The sequence below is a fragment of the Triturus cristatus genome, chromosome 2_1 (genome assembly GCF_964204655.1).
Source record: "Triturus cristatus chromosome 2_1, aTriCri1.1, whole genome shotgun sequence".
NCBI classification, from domain to species: Eukaryota; Metazoa; Chordata; class Amphibia; order Caudata; family Salamandridae; genus Triturus; species Triturus cristatus.
The window spans coordinates 983,847,206-983,871,454 of NC_140581.1; the positions used below are offsets into that span (position 1 = coordinate 983,847,206).

The window sequence follows — 24,249 nt, forward strand, 5'->3', positions numbered from 1 at the left end:
GGTCGGATGAGACTGTAGCTATTTTCTTTGCTGGGGGAGGAGGATCAGATAATTCTACTTTTTATGGTCTGTAATGACCGAAATAAAGTTTTTGGAATTTGGATAATTCTTGTAACTATTAGGTTTTTTGCGCAAGATGTCTTGTCCCAGAGTGGTTTGTGAGAAGTCATTAAACATTTAGTTGTCCCTCATACAGATATGGAATTGCATTTACTGCAATATGTTATAGTGAGCTCTCAGTAAAAGGGAATATTAGTTCTGAATTTAGGCTAGCAATCAGAGTATGTTCCCAGGGGTATATATCAAAATGTTTGATTCCCAATCAGAATTTTCAGATTTTCAGTAAGATTCATGGAGCAAGGGGCACCCACTGGACCCATTGGTTCACCAACTGGTACTCGGATATTGGAATTTATGCTTAATGTCCAACAGTATTTCATACGACTATATTTGCAAAACTAGAAGTGCTATAGAAGTGTTTCAAACAGTTGGCAAGTTAGGGCATTTGGCCTCAGGAAAACCTATGGATGAAGAGGAGCATTTTGTGTTTTCATCTTGTCTGAAATGCTGTGAGAGATTTTACAGGATGGGTAGGGGACAATGCTAGCAGTCCTCAGTCATGGAACTGTAATGTTAGGTGTAGGGTTTACACCCTCTTGATATTTGCAGATGTCCTAGGGTCAGTTCTCTGCCAGTAGAGCGGCAAGATTTAAGTGGTGTCTGCTCTTCATTACAACCTCAACTCAGTCTTCAGTCCATAGGGCTTTGCTCATTGGCTTGCTGGTCATGGCCCACTCCTCTCCACACAATGCAATCCAGCTTCTGTTTTTTCTCCCAGGGTAGGTCACAACAGTGTCTTTGGCATGGTTGTAGCATTGAGAGAGAGAGCAAAACACAGAGAAAGCATCTCTTTTTGCTGGTGCAGATTAGCTTCCTCTTTGAGGCCCTATGTGCTCGAATCACATTATTCTTACTGTTTTGAGCATATTGTTGGGGAGCCAGTGACAGACAAAGTCATTCATTTGGACTTTGAAATACCCCCAAATACAACGCAGTGTATCCTTGTGGGCTTGCTTTGTGGCCTTTTGGCGGGCTGAAAGGGGCAGTCATTAAATGGTTATGTTATTCAGTCTTGAGACAGGCCTTCCCGAAACTCCAGGACTGGCTCCTCTCTTTCTAGGTGATGTAGAGTTCGGGTACTGATGGGGGCAGTGGCTTTAGATGTATATTCTCCAACCTGTTGTAATCTGTGGTTTTGCTATGCATCTTTTCCATAGTTCCCAGTTGCCTGCTGCGCAGCCAGTGCAAGTGCCTGGTTGGTATGAATGTCAGTTCGAGATTGTGGGCTGAGCAGCAATGATTCCCCTCCTGGTGGGGCATTTACCATCTTACTTATGGCCTGTAACTTTAGACATAACTTGTGCAATTAATCTACATCTTATAATCTACATGACTGGCTACCTGATTTCCTACTTACAAAAAGGTATCTTCGTTTACAACACAACCCTTCTAGACATGTATGGGTTCTGCATCACAGCAGGGTGTAGCTTGTTGGGTCCACCCAAATAGTGCAATAGTATGCAGATGGCCTACCAATCCTCTTTGGTCAGTGGTGTAGCAACAGGGATGGGGGCCTACCCTCAGCTCTTACCTGCCGCCTCGGGACGACAAGAGCAAGCACCACCCAACCCCCACCCCCCACTCTTCAGTGCAGTGCGGCAATGGCATTCCAAGAAATTGCCTGAAACCCCCCCTCGTTCTTCAATGCCCCCACCATCGAGCGGCAAACACAAGGACCGCTCCGGGCGGTCTAAGGTCTAGCTACACCACTGTCTTTGGTAAACTATATTCAGGTCTCTATTATTGGGGTATTTATTTACCACACTGTGTTTACTATGCCTGTGTGGCATGTTACACATATTGTGCAGCTAGAAGACCATGTGTGATGTGAGAGGTGTTCTGAATAGGATACACAGTGTTTTAGATTATCTACCTTCTGCCCATCAGTGTCAGCAATAAAAAGAACTATGTCCCTCAACGTAGAGACGGTGGAAACTCAATTCCTTAAAGGCTAGTTTGACGGAACACAGTCATCAATGACAATGGGTGGAGTATAAAGTTTGATGGAGCACAGTCATCAATGACAATGGGTGGAGTATAATTTAGCCCACCCCCTGCACCCATACCCCCATGAAACCAGCAAAGCATAGTTTTGTGCCAGGGAATGTAGGGAATGCATTGATCATTTCCTGCAGTCACAGACTGTGACTTCACTTTGGGGAAAATCAGCCATCTAGACCTAAAAACTCAAACAAACATAGGAGAAAGGCACACATTTTCTTGCTGTGCATGGCATGGATGTCATTCATGGGTTGCCTGAGGTAGCAGGTCTACCCCTGGCTTGACCCTTGCTGACCTCTGTCAGTGACTTTGAGATCCCTTAACTCAGAGGTGGGCAAAAGCAGTGCTAAGAACATGGATGTTGTTTATGAGTTGTCTGAGGGAGCAGGCCCTACCCTTGGCTTGACCCTTGCTTACCCCTGTCAGTGACTTAATGACCCCTGAAATCAGAGGTGGCAAACGCAGTGCTAAGAACCAAAGGTAAACAGTGAGTTCATGAGCACTGCTTATTTCTGCATCTCCTGCTGGGACATCACATTTTCAGTTCCACAAAATAAACATATTCAGAAGCGCAATGCACACTCTTTAGCTTACTACATAACAATGAAATACATTTTTTAAAACCATACACATTTTAAACTTGTTTTCATGTTTCATTATTGTGAATACATACAAATTGACGTGTTTGAATAAAGTCTTCACCTCTGTGGTTCAAAGCAGTGATAGTGCCTTACAAGTGATCACAAAACAAAGCTTGGCCAATACCATTCTTCATATTTAATGTATGATTCATATATCCACTATCGATTTTTAAATCCCTTTTTGTGTGTCTCAATGTGATTTATCAATACATTTCCTATTTGATGTATACAGGAGGCTTCAGTGATGCCAATCATTGTGATATCGGGTCAAAGTCATCACTTCCGGGATTCAGAGTTCAAGGTCCTACAAAGTCACTTCCTGTGATGTCACTGAGGTCAAAGTGTGTGTGGTGTCACTTTCACTGCCCCTGTCATTTTATCAAATCGGTGCGTGGACTTTAGTCCCTTGCCTATTCTGTATAATGAATACGGTTTACTTTTAGTTTGTATTCCTGCAGTGCAGCTTTTTTGTTCAATGGTCTCTGGCGAAAAGGCTGAAAGAATCTTTTTTTTAATCTCTGTGTAACCTAGCCCTCTAAGCATGCAGTAAAACGGCATTAACTCGCTTTACCAATGTTAATTATTAACGCTTCTTGTCAAATGACTTGAACAGTTTCTGTTTTGTTTCCTCCAGTGCCGCTGGCGTGAAAAAGTATGGACAATGCTGGCTTTTACTTTTCACTTTAACTGTACAGTTGTTTGTACCCTGGTGACAAAGGGCGGGCTGTCTGCGCCCGTTGGACCTGCTTACTTTCCCTCTTAACTTTTAATGTTTATTTCTCACGATACATTTATGATTTAGGGGGTGCAAATGAAAGAGTTTCTGTTTTGGGTGACATGCAGATATATGTACAATTAGATTAATATGTGGTCAGCGTGTTATCCATATTGCTCTCTCTGGACACAGCCTGGAATCTTCAATGAAGTTTCAAATTACCCACACTTTATCACATGAGGAAGCCCGCCTTTGTTGTGTTTTTGATTAGAAGAAATATATTCATCATCATCATTCAATTTATTTCAACAAAGTCCATAAAATAACAGCAATAAATACAAAGAACTAAAGCGCACTATTTACATACCACTTCATCACATTCCCAAGAGAGAGCGAAAAATCGGCTACAAGTTGCGTGTAATGCATCCTTTTTTCCCTGGTTACTCACCCAATTGACTATTATATTATTATAAAAACTACTATAAATTCTTATTTATTACTTATTTTCTGATTTATTTTCAGTATCGCCTGTTTGTTTACAGTGTGGCGAGCGGCCGGGGGTTGCGTAACGAGGAGGTACAGAAGGGGGGATACAAATTTTTCAAAAATTAAAAACGCTTGCCGCATCGCGTCCCTCTCTTTGGCAGGCACAGGCTCCCAGAGTGCACTGTGGCCAATCCGGATACTGCTTTCATGCTGCTGAAAGCAGCATCAGGATTGGCCTGAATGCCGAGAATTTCCACTCACAGACAGACTGGGAGCCTGTGCAGCTGCGGTTGGAGAGAGCTTCAGTGCGCATGACCGTTTGGCCAGCCTGAGACTGCCAGCCAGACCGTCATGTGCACTGAATAGCAGTGCCCAACACTGCCCCTCCAGCCTGTCATCACTCTGGTCCCACCTCCAAGCCTCAGCTCCGAGAGAAAAATAAAGCGATAATAAACAAGGTTTTATTATCGTTTTATTTTTATTTATTTTTTGGCTGTGGGCAGGTGGGGTGACGCTCCTCTGCCATAGCAGAAGAGCCGCCACTGTTTATTTTTAGACTCAAATCTTCTTCACTCAGCCTGGGGCGACTGTATGCTGAGTGGAATTGAATTTGAATCTCCTTTTTTTGCCCTGCATTTAGATAGTGTGTGAAAAGTGTCTACATTAAGACGTGACATAGTTTGCACACCAAATATATAATATATATCTATTTATGGCTGCTATTTATAGATGACGTTATAAGTGCCCGATTCATAAAATAGTCACATTTTGCAAAACAAAATATAACTTTCGGGCTGAAATGCAACATTTAATAGAGTACCTATCAGCATGAAATATATGAATTACTTGCTAAATTACGACTGCCTTAAGAATTATACTCTACAATAGTCTAGTTCCAGCTTTAAATAGCAACTGCAGTCAAAGTGGAAACACCAGTCATGCCGCAGGTATGACACATAGCAGCGCTTAAGATGTCCATTCTCTTCAAAATATTTTGCATCTTACAGGTGAACCCTATGGTCCTCCAGAGAAAAATACTGATTTGGGTCTAGAGGTGCAGTAACCAATCCATTTGGCAAGAGAAGAGTGCAAGACTGGGTTATTACCAATGTGCTGTGTCCACTGGAGGCAGATATGGGTGTCCCTGACCTAGTGAAATACCACCAAGGGGTGCTGCAATTAAATATACTGTCTATGAATGTGCCCGTAGGAAGATTGATACAGCATCCAAAATCATTGAAAAAAAGTATCCCTTATGGTGAATTCTTAAGGATGAAAGTAAAACTGTTCAGACGAAAAAGAACTAGAGGCAAACATGAAAGAGACTGAATGGAAATTCCGAAAAAGAGGGTACAAACAATCAGATATCAAGCAAGGCAAGAAAAGAGATGAGGGTGTCACCCGAGCACAGACTTTGATGAACAAAAAGTAAAATGCAATTAAAACAACAGAGAAAAATAATCAGAAGATCAGATTGATCTTGACGTACAGTAAAGAAATCAACAAATAATGAAAATCATGAATAAACATTGGAATATACTAACAAAAGACCCAGATATTGAGAAACGAATAGGGGAAAGACTGGATGTGAAATATATAGAAGAGCTCCATCATTGAATGACAAACTGGACAAAGCCATTTCACAAGGCTGAAGTGTGTATCTTGGCTACAACAACATCAGAAAGGATTCAACAAATGTGAAAAATGCAAGGCATGCCAAACTGGGAACATTAAGGAAATCAAGGATTTCAAAAGAAGAACCTTTGTAATTGATGAAAGAATGAATTGTGAAAAAATATATGTGGTTTACATGCTACAGTGTCAATATGGCCTAAGATATATAGGAAGTACAATCTGCCTATATAAAAAGAGGATCTTAGAACATATCCGAGCATTACAGAATAATTATATCAACTATGCAATGATGAAACACATGTCAATACATTGTGAATATAATTGGCAACAAATGTACTACTGGGGAATCGCCACAGTACCTGTGAGAGAGGCAGGGACAGAACATTGAAATTAAGACGCGTGGAGTCCAGATTGATTATAAGATTCCGAACAAAACAACCTTCTGGCCTCAACGGGGATGAGGAATTGTATGTACATTTGTAGATATGGCTAGCTGGCACGTATAGATCTGTATCACAGGAACTGTGGACAGGAAGACGAATGTGTAACAAAAATAGGTTTGACTATTGGCACTGAGCCGAAACTGTGAATTTAGAAAAGCAAATTTGTCCAGCATATAAGAAATTGGAACCATCATTGTGATATTGTGGGACTGATGGTAGGTAAATTGAAGTCACAGCACTAAGCTATCAACACCATGACAAATGGTGAGCACACATGGAAAAACATCCAGTGATTATTGTGTCAAAGAACACCATTACTTATTAGGCACTAGCCTGACAATGCGCAATATGCAAATCAATACAGTAGAAACATACTCTGAACCTACAGGCAGGAACATTGTAGTTAACTAACACTTCCACAGGCGGTGTAAACACACTTATTATACAATAAGCATGCTAGGAGCTAGCCAATAAATATCTAAAATATCTATATTACACTTAAGTATTATGGCTATAATAATGAACCACTCAGCCGATAGTGACATACCGCCTGGAATCAGTGGATTAATTGTCATACATAAATGAAAAGGATGTAGTGATGAAATGATACCTGTAATTTGAAATGTTAATTTGTACAGCATACGTTTTTAACTCCTTGGACTACATGTCCCACAATGCCTCATCATGGGCCAAGTGGGTGGCGATGTATATATTGGAAACAAAGAGTGGACTGAACTAACCGTGAACAAGACCGTAAGGGTAGAAATGCATTGGTGATGGTGGCAATTAAATAAAACAAAAAATTGCCCAAATATAATCCCTGGAGTGCGACCTATTGTTTTTGGTTGTAAATATATATATATATATAGAGAGAGAGAGAGAGCGAGAGTACTAAATAGTTAATAATTACATCTGAGTGAGTGTGAGGCATCAAACACAAATATTATACATATAAAGCTCTGCTAGTAAGTACTCCCCTAAGCCTCGGGGTGCCGGCAGTAAGAAGTTATATATATAATTTGCACATATTTTTGTATTTAGTGCTCACTCTCAAGTTTTAGTGTGCTACAGTACATGGTTGTATACACAATATGTGCAAATATTGTGTAAATAGCTCTATTGAATTTAGTATATTCTCCCCAGTCTCAAAGTGCCGCAGGAAGTGGTGTTCTGCAACCCTCGCGCACATTTTATTTATTCCTAGCACAATATGATTTTGAACTCCATCTCAAGTCTTCGCATTAAGTGTTATACAGAATATACACATATTTGTATACATAGTGCTTATTTAGTACTCTCGCTCCCACTTTTCAAGCTATGGCAATAAATTGTGTACACTCTATACCTAATAATAAGAAACAACCTTTACAACGCAGTCATGACATCGCACTACCTTTACAACACAGTCATTACAACGCAACATCCTTTACATCGCATGCCATTACAACGCAGCCATTACATTGCATGTCACTACACTGCATGTCATTACAACGCATGTTACTACAACGCATGCCAATAGAACGCAATATAAGGTAAGTAATTGGGAATAGTAATTTTTACCCCTTCCCTATCCAACACTTACCCTACTGTTGCACTCACCGGAGTGGGAATAGTAATTTTTACCCTACACTATCCAACACTTACCCTACTGTTGCACTCACTGGAATGGCAAAAGTAGTTTGTACCCCTACACTATCCAACACTTACCCTACTGTTGCCCTAAAAGTAATATGCGCTGTAGTGGTATGCGTTGTAATGGAATGCATTGTAAATGTAGTTTCTATAAATGCGTTGTGATGGCATGCAATGTAAAATCATGTATTGTAATGGATGTTGCAATGTAAAAACTGCATTGTAAAGGCATGCGTTGTAAATGTTTGCGTTGTATCATTATACATCCGCTAATATTATATGCATATTGCTAACTATATCATTTAGCATGTTCTCACCCCTCCCGCCGCCTACAAGTCTCAAAGTGCTACAGGAGGCTCTGGTCTGCAGCTTTTAATACATATAGTTCATTTATACACAGAACTGTAAGTTGTTGAACCACTCTCTAGTCTCGGTGTGCTGCAGGAAAAAGTGCTCAGAAGTGCTTTATATACATATTGTGCTCTGTAACTTTGTATTCATTCTCCACCTCAAGGAACGGCAGAATGCTGTGCCGCTGGCCTCGGTCATCAGTGCATCAGTGAGTTAACCCGTGCATGCTGAGATGTGTCAGATGCACCAGTCCTCCCATTCACTCAGAGCCTGCCCCAGGGGCGGCTGTTTTTAGGTCGAGCCTGCGTGAGCATGTGTTTCTCAATTGTGAGACTTTTGTTTCCAATAATTTTGAATAATGGGCTTGGAGCCTGCCCATTGCTTTCCATTTGTTGGCCTCAGTGTCAATCTTCTTTGCTGCATCCTAACTGGCGAGCGAGAGCAAAGCCTGGTCAAGCCTGTGAGAGCATGCAGTAGAGCATGCACTCACACTTACAAGACTTTTGTTTTCAATAATGGGCTTGGAGCCCACCCATTGCTTACCATTTGTTGGCTTCAGTGTCACTCTTCTTTGCTGTCTCCTAACTGGCAAGTTCAGGTGAGCCAGCACTTCCATTCCTTTCTGTGGAGCACGAACAAAGCGCAGTTTGATTCCATTTAATTAGTGCTCGTCTGCTAATCATGCTGTGATTAAAGTACTATTTCTCCCCCACCCACTACTTCCTCTGCCCTTGTCTGGTGATCGCTCCCATCTCCCCCACCCATGTTTTTTAAAGAACATATTGCACAGCAGTCTGGGTTGCTGTGCAACTTGGCAAAAAAAAGTGATATGACATGGTGAACACTGGCTGCATTCGTAGGGATCTATTTTCCTTGGCTTTAAAACATGTTGCACAGCAGCGCATTGACAGAGCCAATAGATCTTGCATAGGCGAGACCTGGTGGCTTTGCCAATGCTTGTTGTGAATTGCCCCCTAAAAGTATGAGTCCTCAGAGAGCATGGGGAAGATGTAAGTCCCAGTGGACAGCTCTCAGATATTTCTGCCACCCAGATCCCTCTGCCCAAGATTCACAAGTCATCAATCATGGAATTAAAGTGAATCAAACTGCACTGTACTTAGGCCTTAATGTAAGCTGGAGATGAGGCCCAGTTCATTAGAGGAAGCAGGTGGTCTCCCCCTGCACACAGTGTGCCACTTAAGGGTCTAGAATGAATCTCTCTGAATTGTGGGCTCTTTAAATATTTAGAATCCTTTGGGGATTGAAGCTGTCGTTGTCACCATTCTCCATTTACTTTTGCATCCACCCTAAATATTGATCTTATTTTGTGTTACAGAGAAATGGTCAACGCATGGTTCGCTGAAAGAGTTCACGCCATTCCCGCCAATAAAGAGGGAGGAAAGACTGACCACCACGCCAGCCAGAGCCAACAGCCTGGCCGCTGCGAGCACACCAGCCCGGGGACTCCTGTCCGCAAAATCTCCGCCTCGGAATTTGACCGGCCTCTGAGGCCCATCATCGTCAAAGACGCCGTCGGCACCGTGACTTTTCTCACCGAATCTGAGAAGAAGGAACAGATGACTCTTCAATATCCCCGGCTTACCGACACAGGCGATCAGTGCTCGCGACTGCTGGAGCTCGTGAAGGACATTTCCAGTCACCTGGACGTCGCGGCGCTCTGTCACAAGATTTTCTTGCACATACACGAACTGATAGCGGCTGACCGCTACTCTCTCTTCCTGGTATGTGAGGACAGCTCCAACGAGAAGTTTCTGGTCAGCAGGCTGTTCGACGTCGCGGAAGGGTCCACCTTGGAGGAAGCGTCCAATAACTGCATCCGCTTGGAATGGAACAAGGGGATTGTGGGACACGTTGCAGAATATGGAAAACCTCTAAACATCAAGGACGCCTACGAGGTAAATAAAAAGTAACATAATGTGTTTTTGAGTAAATGTAAGAAAGCAGTTATATATTGAGAAAGACGCTAGAAATAAACATACGTATCTGATATGGACCTGCTGCTGCTGTAAGACTGATGTTTTCAAAAGAATAATTTATTTGACAACGGTTTAGAGGTTTTTGTACATAACAATGAAGCCTGAAGGAACCCCTTGAAAGGACACGCGTAGAAAAAATGTGACGTTTTGTTAGCCTCATGTTGTTCTTGACACAATTCATGGGCATCATTTGAGGTAGTCAGGGGTTTTAGCAGCCCCTGCTCCTTGCCTGCTGTTTGATGCCCTTTGTACTGCGCTTCCTACCACTGCTTCCAGGGGCTTTGAAGCCAACTGCACGGAAAGTAAGTTGACATTCTGCAGTTTCCACGTTCTGACTTTCCTCGACCCCAGAGATGCAAATAGAAGGCTGTTGAGAAGGGAAAGTAGCCAACTTTGTGATGTCATCAGGCCCTAAAACACATATGTCACTTGTATCAATGTATACAAGTACGTGGAAATATTTGCCTTATTGAGCTCAGAGCCTCTCTGAACACGAGTTATATTGTGGTTATCCATCAAACATAATTGGGTACAAACGCAGGGCTGCTTGATGTATTTAAAATTGTCTATTCACAGGTTTAGCCCCTGCAGGGCCTTATCACTTCCTTTATAGAACCCCTTTCCATTGGCCACACCTGCATGAAATACCAATAAATGTGCAGTTCTGTAATTGAGCATTGACTGAAAATATGTTTTTAAAAAGTTTAAGAATTACAATTTGACAGGCTCTAGGTTACTGTGGCTCAAATGCATGTCTTTTCAACAGTATTTAGTTTGTAAAAAAAAATAAGTGCTGGGGCTCAAAGTTTTATTGTTAAACAAGGAGGAGCATTAGAAGGAAAAGAAAAGCGTCAAGGGCGCCCTCCACTCACAATCAACAACACAGAAAAGCCCTTGTTACGCATCATATATCAACTAGATACTTTTTGGGCCCCCCACTTCTGTGTTGCTCAAAGTCTTATCTCAGAATCTCGTTGCCTGTGCTGACAGAATTCGGGGTTGACGTTTGATTTATTTACCACCAGAAACTCCCTGGCATCAATTCGAGCTGTTAGTTTTGTTCTTACAGATTCTCTGTCCCATTAATAAACTCTGAGGTGATGGCATGTTCCAAAGTACACAATGTCACAGAAAAAAAATGGCTTTGTTTTTGCTCTAATTCGTTTACCAAACAGTGACTGTGAATATCTCCCGACACCACTTAAAAGCGGCATCCAGATTTCATATTAGAAGCAGAGCATGTTCAACGAGGCCCGGTACTGGAGGGGCAGAACGAGAGGCGCTCACAGGCAGATTCACACTGAAGTCCATCCCCAGTGGTCCAATCCAGCTCAGCGCCCTGGAAGATATAAACCAAGAAGCTGTCCCAGGCAGCCAGATGCAGGCAATCGCAGTCACCTCTGCACACCGTGGGTGCAGGGAATAAGAGGTCCAGGGTTCAGGCATTGTTTCTAATTGAAACAAGCATTTGCAATGCAATAGGTCTCGCAGTTATACGAGTTTGAGCTATTGGCATTATAAATGACAGTGCCTTTTATTTATGTTTTCAAAAAACCAAACTTAAATAAAAAGCATTGTCATTTACAATGCCAATAACTCAAACTCCTATAAATGCGAGACCTATTGCATTGCAAATGCTTGTTATAGGATTGTTTCGTTTGTATCCTAGAAATGTTACCTACACACACTTCCTTTGTGACCTATACGCCTCGTCAGGTGTAGAAGGCACTATATAATGCAATTACAACTTAAAAAGAAAAACTCCGCCTTTTACACCTAAAAATAATGCGTAATACTGATAGCAGTTCAAAACCCCAATCTGATAAAAGTGAAATAAAGAGAAAACATTTGTTTCCGTGTTTTTAAATCACTGTAGGGTTCCTTTCATCCTTTCCCCAACCTTTAGCACTTTTGAAGAATGTGGCTGCCTCACACTTTCTCTTATCAAAGGGGCACCAGGATGTGGCATGAGAAAACAGAGTACTTGCTGCTATTATTTTGGGGCGTACTTGAAATATATGAGACTCTACATTAGCATGGCAGTCACGCTTGTTATCATGGTACATGCTCCATTTGCGTTGTTTTAAGGCACAAAGCCAGACCATAACTCACATGAAGTTAAACCGCCAATAGAACCAAGACCCTGGCTCTCAAGAATGAAAGTCAGTCTCAGTAGCAATAAAGGCAAGTCTGCAGTTTCTTTTTGTGATTTTTCCTTTCAAATAAGTCAAGTAAAAGTTCACAAAAGTGAACATTGGCAAGGTAGCATTTTGAGTAATTAAAGAGCTATTTCTTTATAAGGAATAAGCACAATGCTTTCTGCAAACAAAACCAAAACAGTTGTTTGTTTAAAATAAATGTGTAAATCTTTCAGGGAGCAACCAGTAATGACAACAGTAATCTCAGGCCAGTTGGATGGTGGGCTGATGGACAAGCGTTTGACCCCGAGGTACAAACCGGGGGAGAGAAGGGAGGGACAAAGGGGTAACCTCCCAGCACCTAAGAAGGGTTAGTGAAGATTAATATCTGAATGTTTAATAACTGGCCAGAAAATGGAGGACTGGGCCCGATAGAACAGTACTGAAGTGGTGCCCTTCTAGACTTATTTTTAAAGGGAAGAATGTGCCTCCTTGTGAGGGGGAATGGGAAACAACCCACATGGCCTGTGATTACTGGTAAATATCTTAGGCCAAGGAAATGAGAGGACCCAGAAACGGGTATAACCGCAAGCCCGCTCAATGCAGAACATGGGAGTCCGCATTGAATCTTCCTGAAAAGCAGTTAAAAAATATGCACCCAGCAGGAGAGATAACTGGCACTGAAATGCCGTGTCTGACCGCCAATATGGGTGGCAAGGGCCAAGAGGCCCGGGGCCACGGTGCTGATGTGAAATTGAAAGAAAATGAAGGTGAATAAAAAGACCCATCGCGAGTGTGGCGTGGGCCAGGGGGCCCAGAGCTCGAATGCTGCCGGTCAAAAGGAGCCTTTAATAAGTGAGATGGAGCAGCTAGGACTGGAAATGATGGCATGAGGCGACGGAGAGCCCTGAGCAGGTAGCCGGACCCTGGAAGTCTCAGTAATGTGAGACGTACACACTGGGACTAGGGGGCGGCATGAGGCGAAGGAGAGCCCGGAGCTGACAGCTGGAGCGTGGAAGTCTCAGTAACATGAAACGGACACACTGGGACTGGGGGGTGGCATGAAGCAGAGGAGAGCCCAGAGGTAATAGCCGGAGCGTGGGTACTCACGTGAGTAGGAGACCGTTGTCTCCGAGGCAGATGTCCGGACCGGTAGATGCAAAGAAGCTACCGGATGCTGGTGTTTAAATTGTTTGGATGACCGGAAAGCTGCAGAGGACGCTGGGAAATGTGGTATCATCCTAAAGAGTGCTGGGAGATGTAGTACCAACACCCACAGCATGAAAAAGAGTCAGGCCGCTGGGAAATGTAGCTAAAGCCCAAGGTGTGCGAGGAAAGAAAGTTTCAACAGCCGCAGCATAGAAAACAAACAAAAGGAGCCGCACAAGACCAGCGAGTGGAAAGTGTGGTCTGGTCTCAAGGCGAATGGGACAAGAAGTCCCTTCGCCCGTAGTTATGGAAACCGGTCATGTGGTAGACCGCCGGCGGCATAGAAGAACAAGCCTGGCGGAGCGTGTCGCGCGCGCGCTTGGGGGCGGGGGAGCGGACCCTTTGAAGTGCTCCCAAAAGGCGGATTGCATGGCGGCACGATGCGCGTGATTGTGCACGTGCTAGCAAGGCAATCCGCTTTTTGGGAGCACTTTTCAAACCCGCTCTCTATAGTCTCGCTTTGCGATCGCTTACGCGATAGCAAGGCGAGACCTAAAAAATGAGGCACAGTGACATTCATTCACGCCATCTTCCCTCACCCGGGCTATACTCATGACACAGGCAGTTTCTGAGGGGTTTGGAGAACTGTGGTCTCTGCCCCAGTGCCAGCTTAGCTCGGGGGACACAGTGATAGGTCTCTGATTAAAAATATTTTAGGTTTAAATTTGTTTTATTGTTGCAGGATAAAAGAAATGCAATTCTCACATAGACCGACCTAGCTTCAACATCCCGCCAGGACGGCCATCTATGCAACGTTATAAGGGAACAAAAACATATAATAAGTAAAACATACCCCCCTTCCCCCGGTGTCCTAGCGTTGTAAAACCACTATTCAAAGATATCTGGGTAAGCCACCTAATCAACAAAGCCATTCTATTCTTCCGTCAATCGTAATATTTTTAAATATTTAGGGCAGGTGAGTTATATAATTTCCTGGGACGTTCTCCAGATGTCTCTGAAAGTGTCTCCTTGGCTTTTTAGTGTGGAAGTCAATCTCTCCATCCCCAGTAGGTGCCAAATACGGTGTAACCATCCCAACTTGGGCGGTGTCTTGTCAGTGCCCCACAGAGCCAGAATCATCTGATGAGTCGCCTGAGCGCCCGTGCCATATTTCTACACCGACTAGACTTAAGCAGGTATGTCAATGCATTAGGAAGACCCAACAGTGTGTACGCTGGGAATCGGGCAATCTGTGTATCATAAAGCCCATCAATCTCATCTAAAATGTCTTTTCAGAAATTAAGTAGCTTAGGGCAATCCCATAGAATGTGCGTCAAGGACCCTGCGGCCTCCCCACATCTCCAACATTGTTCGCTCTGTGTCGGGTGTCCTTTATGAAGGCGCTCTGGCGTAAAGTACCAGTATGTAGCGATTTCTGTTGCAGTTTCTATGCTTGAGGTTTTGGTCACTGTGTGTCTCGCCCAGTAGTATATGTCGCCCATTCCTGATGTGAAAGCTCCCTCCCAACTCACGCTCCCACCAGATCTGGGACAGAGATTTCTCCTTTAGGTCCCCCTCCATCAGCAGCTTATACAATTCTGTTACCAAGCGTCGATCCGATTCTTTGCATATGAGCCACCTCTCAAACTTCGTCAGGGGACGTTGGGCTGTCTCTGTAACCTCTGGTTGCATCACCCAGTGCCTAATCTGTGAGTATCGAAACCTTTCCGTTTCTGGGATGAGGTTGTCTGCTCTCAGGGTGTTGAAAGAAATGGGGCCCTCCAAGTCAAAGAGGTGGCCCACCGATCTACATCTGGGTCCGAGCCAGTTTTGGAATGATGCTTCCTTTAAACCCGGAATTAAATCCGGATTCCCATCTATCAGCGTTAACGGGGATGGGAATGAAGAGAGACCGTTTGCTTTTACTAATGCATCCCATTTTCTGAGGGTTGGCGACACTGTCGCCGACAAGTGTAGGCTGGGGGGTCTGTGTGGTCTAGCCAAGAACGGGATTTTCCACAGGGATGTAGCAGCCAGTGCCCTGTCCATAAATAGCCATTTCTTTTCAGACTCTGGGCGAGACCACTTGAATATGTATCTCAATTGCACAGCTCTAAAGTAATTAAGGATGCAAGGGATGCCTAAGCCACCCTCGGCTGGGGTCTTCCAGCTAAGCTCCCGGCGCATTCTGGGACGGCGGGCAGCTCAAACGAATGTTTAAACAGCGCTTTGTATAGCTCGGATCGAACCGGATGGCGGCCACAAAGGCAGGGTCCTAAAGTCATAGAGGTTTCTAGGAAGGACCACCATTTTCAAGGCAGCTATATGTCCGAGTAGGGATAAGGAATACTTATGCCATTTTGCAAGATTTTTCTGGACTCTCATGATTAAGATTCCATAAATTACCTCAGTTATCTCAGGCAGAGTAGAGGTGAGTTGTATACCCAAGTAGGATATGGTTCGTTGCCAGCTAATGGGGAAGGATTGTGCGAGAGTTTCTTTTGTGGCTCGTGACACTGTAAGGCTTAGTGCCTGCGACTTGGTGAGGTTTATTTTTAACTCGTAGACCACCCCAAATCTCTCCACCTCCCTCAGAAACCCTGGTAGAGCCTCTCGGGGGTTATCCAGGGCAACTATAACATCATCCACATATAATGTTATGAGATGCTCTTCTCCTCCAAACCTCAGACCTGTAATTAGCGGGTCATCTCGCACCCGTTGTGTGAACAGGTCCATATAGAGCGTGAAGAGCAGCGGGGAAATAGGGCTGCCCTTTCGCGTTCCTCGAGGGATGGGGAAGCTCTCAGAACACCTGCCATTCACCCTTACCATGGCTTTTGGTTCTCGATACCCAAAGAGGATCCATGCCTGTAACCGTTCCCGAACCTGAATCTCACCAGGGTCCCCTCCAGGTAGGGCCAGTGCACCCAGTCAAATGCTTTTTCGGTAGCTATAGAGAGAAGTATCGTCTCTCTCTAAATACAGGCTGGCTTATCTATAAGGTGTATGATGCGTTTTGTATTGTCTGCACACTATCTACCTGGTATAAAGCCAGACTGGTCTGGGTCAACCAGGCCAGGCATGTGGAAAGCAAGGCGAACGGCCAATATCCAGGTGAACAGTTTGGCATCTAAATTTAAGAGCGAGATGGGTCTGTATGACCCACACAGCCGACCATCCTTACCAGATTTGGCTATGACCATTATCATTGCCTCCTTCATCGATTGGGGGCAGAGTCTCGGGACCGGTGATTGCATTGAAGACTCTAGTGGGTATGGGGGCTATTAAGGAACAAAAAAACCTTATAGAAGCCCGCTGAGAAGCCATCAGGGCCTGGGGATTTGTGCATCTTTAGTTTGGAAAGTGACTTTATAACTTCCTCTATTCTGATGGGGCCTTCCAGTCCCTCTGCCTGTCCCTTGGTTAAACGTGGCACTTTGGCCTCTTCTAAGTATTCCGGGATAGCTTGGTTCGGTAGATCCTGTGCAGTGTATAGTTCCTTGTAGAAGGAGCGGAATCTCTCTGTCACTGCTTACTCCCCCTCGACTACCGTCCCATCCTCCACTAGCAGCGAGTCAACCGCGTTAGCTCAGCATTGACCCTTGAGTTTATTTGCCAATAGTCTTCCCCATTTGTTTCCCCCTAAGTAAAATGCATGTTTGAGGCGCAAGAGCAAGTATTCTGCTGAGTCCAGATCTAAGATCGCCAATTGCTTTCTGGCCATTTCTAATTGGCGCAACACTCTAGGGGCCCCAGTGCGATTGTGTATTCTCTCAAGTTTACTCGTTTGTTGTTGTAACTTGTCCCGCTTGTCCATCCGATCCTTATTATCAGCCACTAAAATAGCTATCAATTACCCTCTCACTATGGCTTTCAGGGTGTCTCATATGATTGGGATTGCAGCCTCTGGGGAGTCCTTAATCTCCATGTATCCCTTGATCACTCTATCTATCTGCTTGAGTACTTCTGATCTACGAAGTAAAGTCTCTCTGAACCTCCAGGGTCGCTGTCTATGGTCATGCAGAGGGAGAGTAATATCTACTGTGACTGCTGAGTGATCAGAGAGTGAGCGGGGTTCAATAGCTATCGATTGTGTTGCAGTTAAAACGTCTCGGGTACCCAGATAATGATACAGCCTAGCGTATGACTTGTGTACATGTGAATAGAATGTATAGTTCTGGGTCTGTGGGTGTAGATGTTGCCAAATGTCTTTCAGTCCCAGTTCCTCCATTCTAAGGACCCCCTTAGTGCTAATCGACCCCGATATCTGTGCCTCAAGTTGATCTATTCATGACGTTATTGAAAACCAGGTTAAGGTTCCCCCCCATTACACCCATCTATCTTACGTAGCCATGATTTCTGCTGTGGCTTCCAGGATGAAGCATTTCTGGCCCTCATTAGGAACCTAGACGGAGCCCAGAATCATGGAGCGGGGCCCCAAGAGAACCCTGCAACCTAGTAAGCGCCCCTTGATTTCAGCTACCTTTTCTACCACTCGACCTTGAAAAGACCAAGAGAACAGTATTGCCACCCCAGCCCTTTTATGTGTTAGTGAGGAGACGAATAGCTGCGCGAATTCCCTCCACTTCAGCCTTGGCCAATCCCCTCCGACTAAGTGTGTTCCCTGAAGGAGGCAGACATCTGCCTTCGACTGCTCCAGGTACGAGAGGATTACTTTCCTCTCAATTGGACTGTTGAGGCCCTTGACATTTAGGGTTAAGATCCTAAGATCCTTCACAGTTGTCATAGGTGACTCTCTATGTCGCTTGCCTTTACCGTCTCCCCTCCTCCGGCCTTCGCCTAGTGGCTGAACAACCCATTGCTGGTCAGCTTTTAGTGTATGTCTTCTTACTGGACACCCATGAACATAACCCAAAACAATAACGAAAGTCAAACGTAACCATTGTCCCTGTATTAAGGAGGGGGGCAACGTGCCCAACCCTCCACCAGTGGTAGAGTCCCAGTAAAGGAAGAGTCCCCAAGATTTTCGTCTCTCCGGCTCCTGCATTCCCTGCCATCCATTTATGCCATAAACAATTTCCCCTCAAGAAGGCTCATTGGAAGAGGTGTCTTCTGCCAGCTTGTCGAAGAGGGCCCTCCTCTCGGACGCCATGTTTTTTTGATCGGGGCCCCCTTCTGGCGGGGACCCTGTGCCATCTCGAAGTGTTCTCTCTCCTGGAGTCTCTCGCTGAGGGCCCTAGCCGCGGGTCATCAGAAAGCTCCAACTTAAGCAGTGCACAGGCCTCCAAGAGGGAGCTAATCTGATGTAATTGATCTTGCCAGCGGAAATGATCCTAAAGGGGTTACCCCATCCATAGGACACCTTCTTTTCACATAGGAACGTCGTGACAGGGTGGAATTCTCTCCGTTTTTGAAGCGTTGAGGCTGCCAAGTCCTGGTAAAGATGCAGAGTCTGACCCCGGAACAACACCGTTGCTGCCGCCCTGGCCTTGCTGAGATTCTGCTCCTTCAAAGGGAAGCTGTGGATGAAGGTTAAGATGTCCAGTGCCCCGGTGGAGCCAGGGCCCCACCTGCCCACTCTATGGGTCCGGTCGAGACGGATCTCAGCTGCTTGAGTATCCCCCAAGATATGGGCGAACAGCTCTGAGACATAGGCCTCTATGTCTCCCTCCTCTGCGTACTCTGGGGACCCCTAATATGGATGTTGTGTCGCCTTGTGTGATTCTCTAAATCCTCTGCATGTGCCTGCAGGTCAAGCTGCTGATCGGTCAATCGGATAACCTCCTGTTGAAACTGCTCAATCTCCTCATCACGAGAGGACTCCCGTCTTTCAATGGCATCCACACGGTCTCCTATGTCAGTCATTTCTTTGCGGACTGCTTGTAGCTCTGCGGTAAGGTCTCTTTTAACTGTGAGGAGGTCATCCCGCAGTCCGGCAAACAGAGCCTCCATGTACGGGTGCGTGACCGGCACCTCCAGTTCTTCTGAATCCGGGGAAGCTGCTCTGCTCGGGCCTCCCTGCGAGTTGCCCTCCTGAGCATTTGTCTGTTTCATTAACATGTCTTTGATATTGGCCCCTTTCTTCCAGCTGCCATCTTTTGCTCCCACAGCTGCTACCTGTGCCACTGGTATTCTTTCCTAACGGTGTTGTGGGCTGTTCTTGCCTCCAATTCGCTCCGTGGTTGGGTTGTGTTCACTCGCCCTTCCGTTTGAGCTGTACTAGATGCTACCAATGAAACGCCCCTCGACTGGGCTGCTATGAAGGACAGAGTAGCTATGCCACGTCAGGGTCCCAACAGCTCCTTTGGTGTCCACTGGTAGTCCTTCAGCTCCCCTCCGGGAAGATCTCCTCTCCTGTCATTGTATTGTAGACCACTGCTACCAGCTATGCCACCTAGTGTCTTTTCCTCTGCTGGCGCTAATAGGGGTACAGCTCCTACCCCCTATCGCTCCTCCAGGACCTGAGGGCAATGCCAGGCCGGGATCTGTGGTTCGGGCCCATGGTTAACCAGCGGCTCCTCCCTGCCCTGATATCTCCGGGGGCGGCCAAGAGCCGACCAGGAACTGCTGCCTCTATATGATTCCTTGTCTCTCAAGGTGCTAGTTCCTCCCGCCTCGGCCAGTGTCCCAGTCCCTGCAGGATATGTGGCAGTCTCCTCCTCGCATTTCCGGCCTTCGCGGCTGTTTTGCGCAGATACTTCTGCTTTCAGTTCTATCAGGCAAGGAAAGGCAGTGTGATCCCTGCTGGGTGGATCCTGTCAGCCTCCTATGGACAGTGGCACTTTCTAGCCAGTAAGCGAGGACCTCCACCTCAGCCCCTAGCCTGCTTGCATCAGGGTGTCTCTCCGGGGTGATTTAGTCGGTCCTCACCTCCCCCTTGCCCATGCCAGCGCACGTCTCTCCATGAGGGTCGCGCTTCCTTCCACTCTAATTCGGCCAGGCCGCCTCCTAAAGACACCACACGAGCCGGCCACCCACTGCTGCCCCCAGGGCCGTCCTTCTTGCTCACGTGTGGGGGGGTTGAATCTGAGCCCTGAGGGAGTGGGCGCCAGCTTCCGTAGCTGCTTAGGCCTTGCTGGGCCTTACCGTCCCTCAGTCTGGGCAATCAAAGCCCCTTGCTCCTCGCTCTCACGAACTTCCACGCACTAGCCTTCTTACTTTCACGCCGGGGAGTTTCCGGACTGGACACCTGTAAGCGCCCCTCCCGCCTGTGTCGCTGATGTGTGGCATGTCTAGGGACGTGGACCGCCCCCGCCCGCGCAGCTCCGATCCGGGTCACCCATGCACGCTGGAGGACTCTGCTGGCCAGGCCCAGGGCGCTGCGCTGGCGGATCCATCTTGTCTCTGCTTCTTCGGGTGCTCTAGTGTTCCTCCTCGACGGGCAAAGCCTCCTCGCGTTCCTTCAACCAGTGCAGTAGGTCTATGCCTCCTGAGGCGTCAGGTGCTTGGGTGGTGGGGGAAATTCGCTCGGCGGGGCCGGAGGGATGGAGTTCTGCGACCTACTCTGTCGCCATCTTGGCAACGCCCTCTTATAAATATTTTGGCACAAATTAAGCACTGGTACAGACTGAATACTTCAGTGCGCTTTGACTACCAGGTTCCCATACTATTAATTATATCAATAACCCCATCCCAGCCACTCCTTAGGGTGGATTGTGTTTCTGTTGTACAAAAAAGTTTTCCCTTTACACTTGTTGTTAAATTCACCTGTAGTATTGTGATCGTGCGGTGTAAAGAGGAACAATTTTGGTGTTGGCAGAGACGATTAAACCACTTCAAAATGTGTGCTGCCAACACATTGTGAGCAGTGAGACAACAATATCCAAACATACACGTGTTAAAGCTGTGGAAAAGCTTCTGATGTTAATATGGCCATAGCTTTTTTTCCTGATTTAAAAAAAAAAAATCAGAAGAAAGAATTTGGGAAGGGAATGTCTTCTGCATGGTAGATGGACGTGTGCCCCAGCCAGAGTGCTCTACTGCAGGATAACCTGGTGTCTTGACTTTTATTTTGGACATGTCTTGTATTCTGGAGAGGTGCACCATGTAGATTGTAGTCTACGGTCTCTGTTTTGGGTGTATCACACAAAGCAGTGGTGGCAGTCTACTGTGTTTTGTGATTAGTACTGTGAACAGGTCTTTTTATGTCAGTGAGAGTGTGGTCTACTGATTCCTCTTGTGCAGAGTTTCACTGTTATGTGAAACTCAGAACCTAGAGCTGGCATCCCATGTGCATGCCAGATGCAAGTGCATGAACAGTAAGCGAGTGACACGGGTATAATAGTAGGCCTCTGTGTATCAGTACTGGGGCCAGCGGGATCCATGGTGGATGCCTTGGTTGTATTATGACACAAGTTGGAGAGTCTGGATAGCTTCCCCAGGCAGACAGTGCTAGTGTATTGCCTGCATTCCTGCATACACTTGTGTCTTCCTGCTTGGCTATAGCCGGCTCCAAGCAGGACGACCCACAACCAGGGCACAAGAAGTGTGAGATCTCTGCACCTGGCTGTCATCAGCCTTCCAGAAGAAGTAATGAGAGAGACAAAATAGTAGACCTTGCCTAGAAACTTTCAGACCTTGCACAACATAAACTGCAGTCTGGTTGCTACAGACTTTGCAAGCCATCAATATGTACAAAGGCTATGTCTTCAGAGCAAGATAGTCATTTGAAAGGGAACCAACCCAAATTAGTTCTGAAGCATGAGAACATAGATCCACATTCCCTGTCTTGAAAATGTGTCAAATAAAATGGGGTACAAACTATCCCTCTTTGTGCCATTCCCAAATTCTTCTTGCCCCAAGAATTGAGAGCTCTGCAGAGTAATCATAGAACTGATGTGTACCCACAGCTAAAGTCTGTCCGACAGCCAGTCTCCCAGAGATGAGGGGACATGACCTGAAGTCAACATTTTCTGCAGGAAGAGCTGATGATATGCCTGAAGAGACTAGAAGCCTGGCAACCAGCACGGAGAAGGAATACCATGACTGGCACTGCATAAGGACAGACTATTCAGGGGAGAGGCCCAGCATTTTCTCAGCATGAGGAGCACACAGTGGAGGCTGGTGGTCCTGAGAGAGTGATCCTGGAGTGACCTGTGCTTTGAAGGGGTCCAGCGGGCTCTGTGTAGCTCTTGAGTTGGTATATACAAGTCTGTACCAGAGTATGTCATTCTATGTTATGCGGAAGCTTGCAGAAGGCCAAGTGACTGATGTTGCTGCCAATGACTGGAAGAAGGATATTAAAGAGCTGCTGAATTGGAAATCCCTAACCAACCTGGTAGGGCACAACTACTAGCAGACACAACAAAAATACTTGACAAGGAGGCTAACACAAGATAACAAAAGATTCTGCTTTGATCTAAAAAACAGAAATCCACCCCATGAGGGTGTGAATGCAACTCGCGTCTGTCACGCAGCCCGGACTGCTGCCGATCACCAACATGTAATCATGAGGCTTAGTTGCACCAGCGGATGAGAAAGAGACCGAGATGCATGGGCAAATCTGCTTCATCAGCTTGAGACTTTTTAATACAAAAACTAATACCGACATTGGCTGACTCATGAGACCTTTTGAGAGAACTGCACCTGAGCCTTATCCTTGCCTAAATCCTAGTATTATGAGGACGGTAATAGCAGTAGCTTAGCAATGGTGGGAAGGAAGATGGTTACCAGGGAAGCAAGTGGAAGTGTAGCGCCTCACTGTTATAGTGCACTTCATGACAACTATGTATGAGACCTTAATTGGATTGTGTAGTTGTTACTTTGCGTTTTATAAGGATAATCCCTGTTGTGAGCAGTATGTTGTTGTGTTTGTTCTGTGACTGTTGAGTTCTTAATTCTGAGCACTTTGCCTCCATAATACCTACCTGTGCATGCCTCTGACTGCTCACCCTCACTTCCATTAGAGACATGTATGGAAATGATTGTATTTGGCCCACTGTGCAGAGCCATAGTAGGCCAGACATTAAGACATAGCCTCAACCACCATAGTTGGGACCCAGTAGCCCATCTGCCCTGTGGCCGACCAAGGGGATCTTACAAATGCTGGATGTTATTTCATTTTATGGAAAGGAATTGCGCCTCACACATGTTTAACCCTCATCACCAAAAATATTAAACATATTTTAATTCAATACAACCATAGCATATCTACGTACCACAAATTATAAAAAAAGATGTTTTACTTTCCATTTAAATGGGTACTCCAACATTCTTAAATAAATAAGTGACTCTCTCCCGATACCACCAGAGACTTTTTTGTTGCTGGTAAGATTTAAATATGATCTGTAAAAGAGCAGAATTCGTTTGTGGTCTCATTCATCGTTAGACTAGGATTTTTGCTACGGTAGTGTAGCAAGTCTGAAGGCCCAGATTAGGCTAATCCTTGCTCTATTCTTTATGTGAGTATTGGATTCATCTAACTCTCCCAAACATACCAACTTCAATAACAGCAGCCCACTTACCTCAAGTTTAATGCAGAGGGTGTTGTTTATGATTTCAAAGCTTAGGTCCAGGTGTTTAAAGATGGGATACCATAAAAATCAGGTACAATGGCGCCATGATGATATAAAGTGACTGGCTCATATATTTAAAACAAGGATTGGCTGAGCAAATAGGCCTGGGTTTAGTGTGATAATGTGTGCAGTGTAAGCAAATCAAAGCAAGACAGACAGACAAAAAACAGATTATATTAAAGGCTCTCTCACCTCTAATAGATCCCTGATATTGTTTTTGTTTTTTTAAAATAAAGGTTAAATGGCGAGGGAGCCTTCATTATAGGGCTTTCTTGGTTTCTTTGACATAGAAAGAAAGGAAAAACTATAATGAAGGCTTCTTCCCCATCGACCTTCTCATGGCATATAAACAAAAAGAGGACTGTATTTCAATGTAAGGAGCCCCCAGTATAGCCTGGGGTTTGTTTCTGGGGAAAAAAGACAAAAACTGGGAAAAAATACCCGACTAGGGCAGTTAAAATTAGAT

General features: G+C 45.3%; 1 protein-coding gene and 1 long non-coding RNA gene across 7 annotated transcripts in view; one reads left to right on the forward strand and one right to left on the reverse strand.

The window, feature by feature from the left end:
• Window positions 1-9,759, reverse strand: part of LOC146866164 (uncharacterized) — a 29,965-nt gene extending 20,206 nt beyond the window's left edge. Inside the window, exon 1 of one of the 2 annotated variants that reach the window (XR_014970614.1) lies at window positions 9,628-9,759. This is a non-coding gene — a long non-coding RNA (uncharacterized LOC146866164). The remainder of the gene's footprint in view (window positions 1-9,627) is intronic. The other variant, XR_014970616.1, reaches the window with a different exon arrangement.
• PDE5A (phosphodiesterase 5A) overlaps window positions 1-24,249 on the forward strand; it is a 708,225-nt gene that overhangs the window by 160,578 nt on the left and 523,398 nt on the right. For all 5 annotated transcript variants that reach the window (XM_085634223.1, XM_085634230.1, XM_085634240.1 and 2 more), the window contains exon 2: window positions 9,361-9,940. In XM_085634223.1, the coding sequence (XP_085490349.1) occupies window positions 9,361-9,940 (580 nt within the window). The remainder of the gene's footprint in view (window positions 1-9,360; window positions 9,941-24,249) is intronic.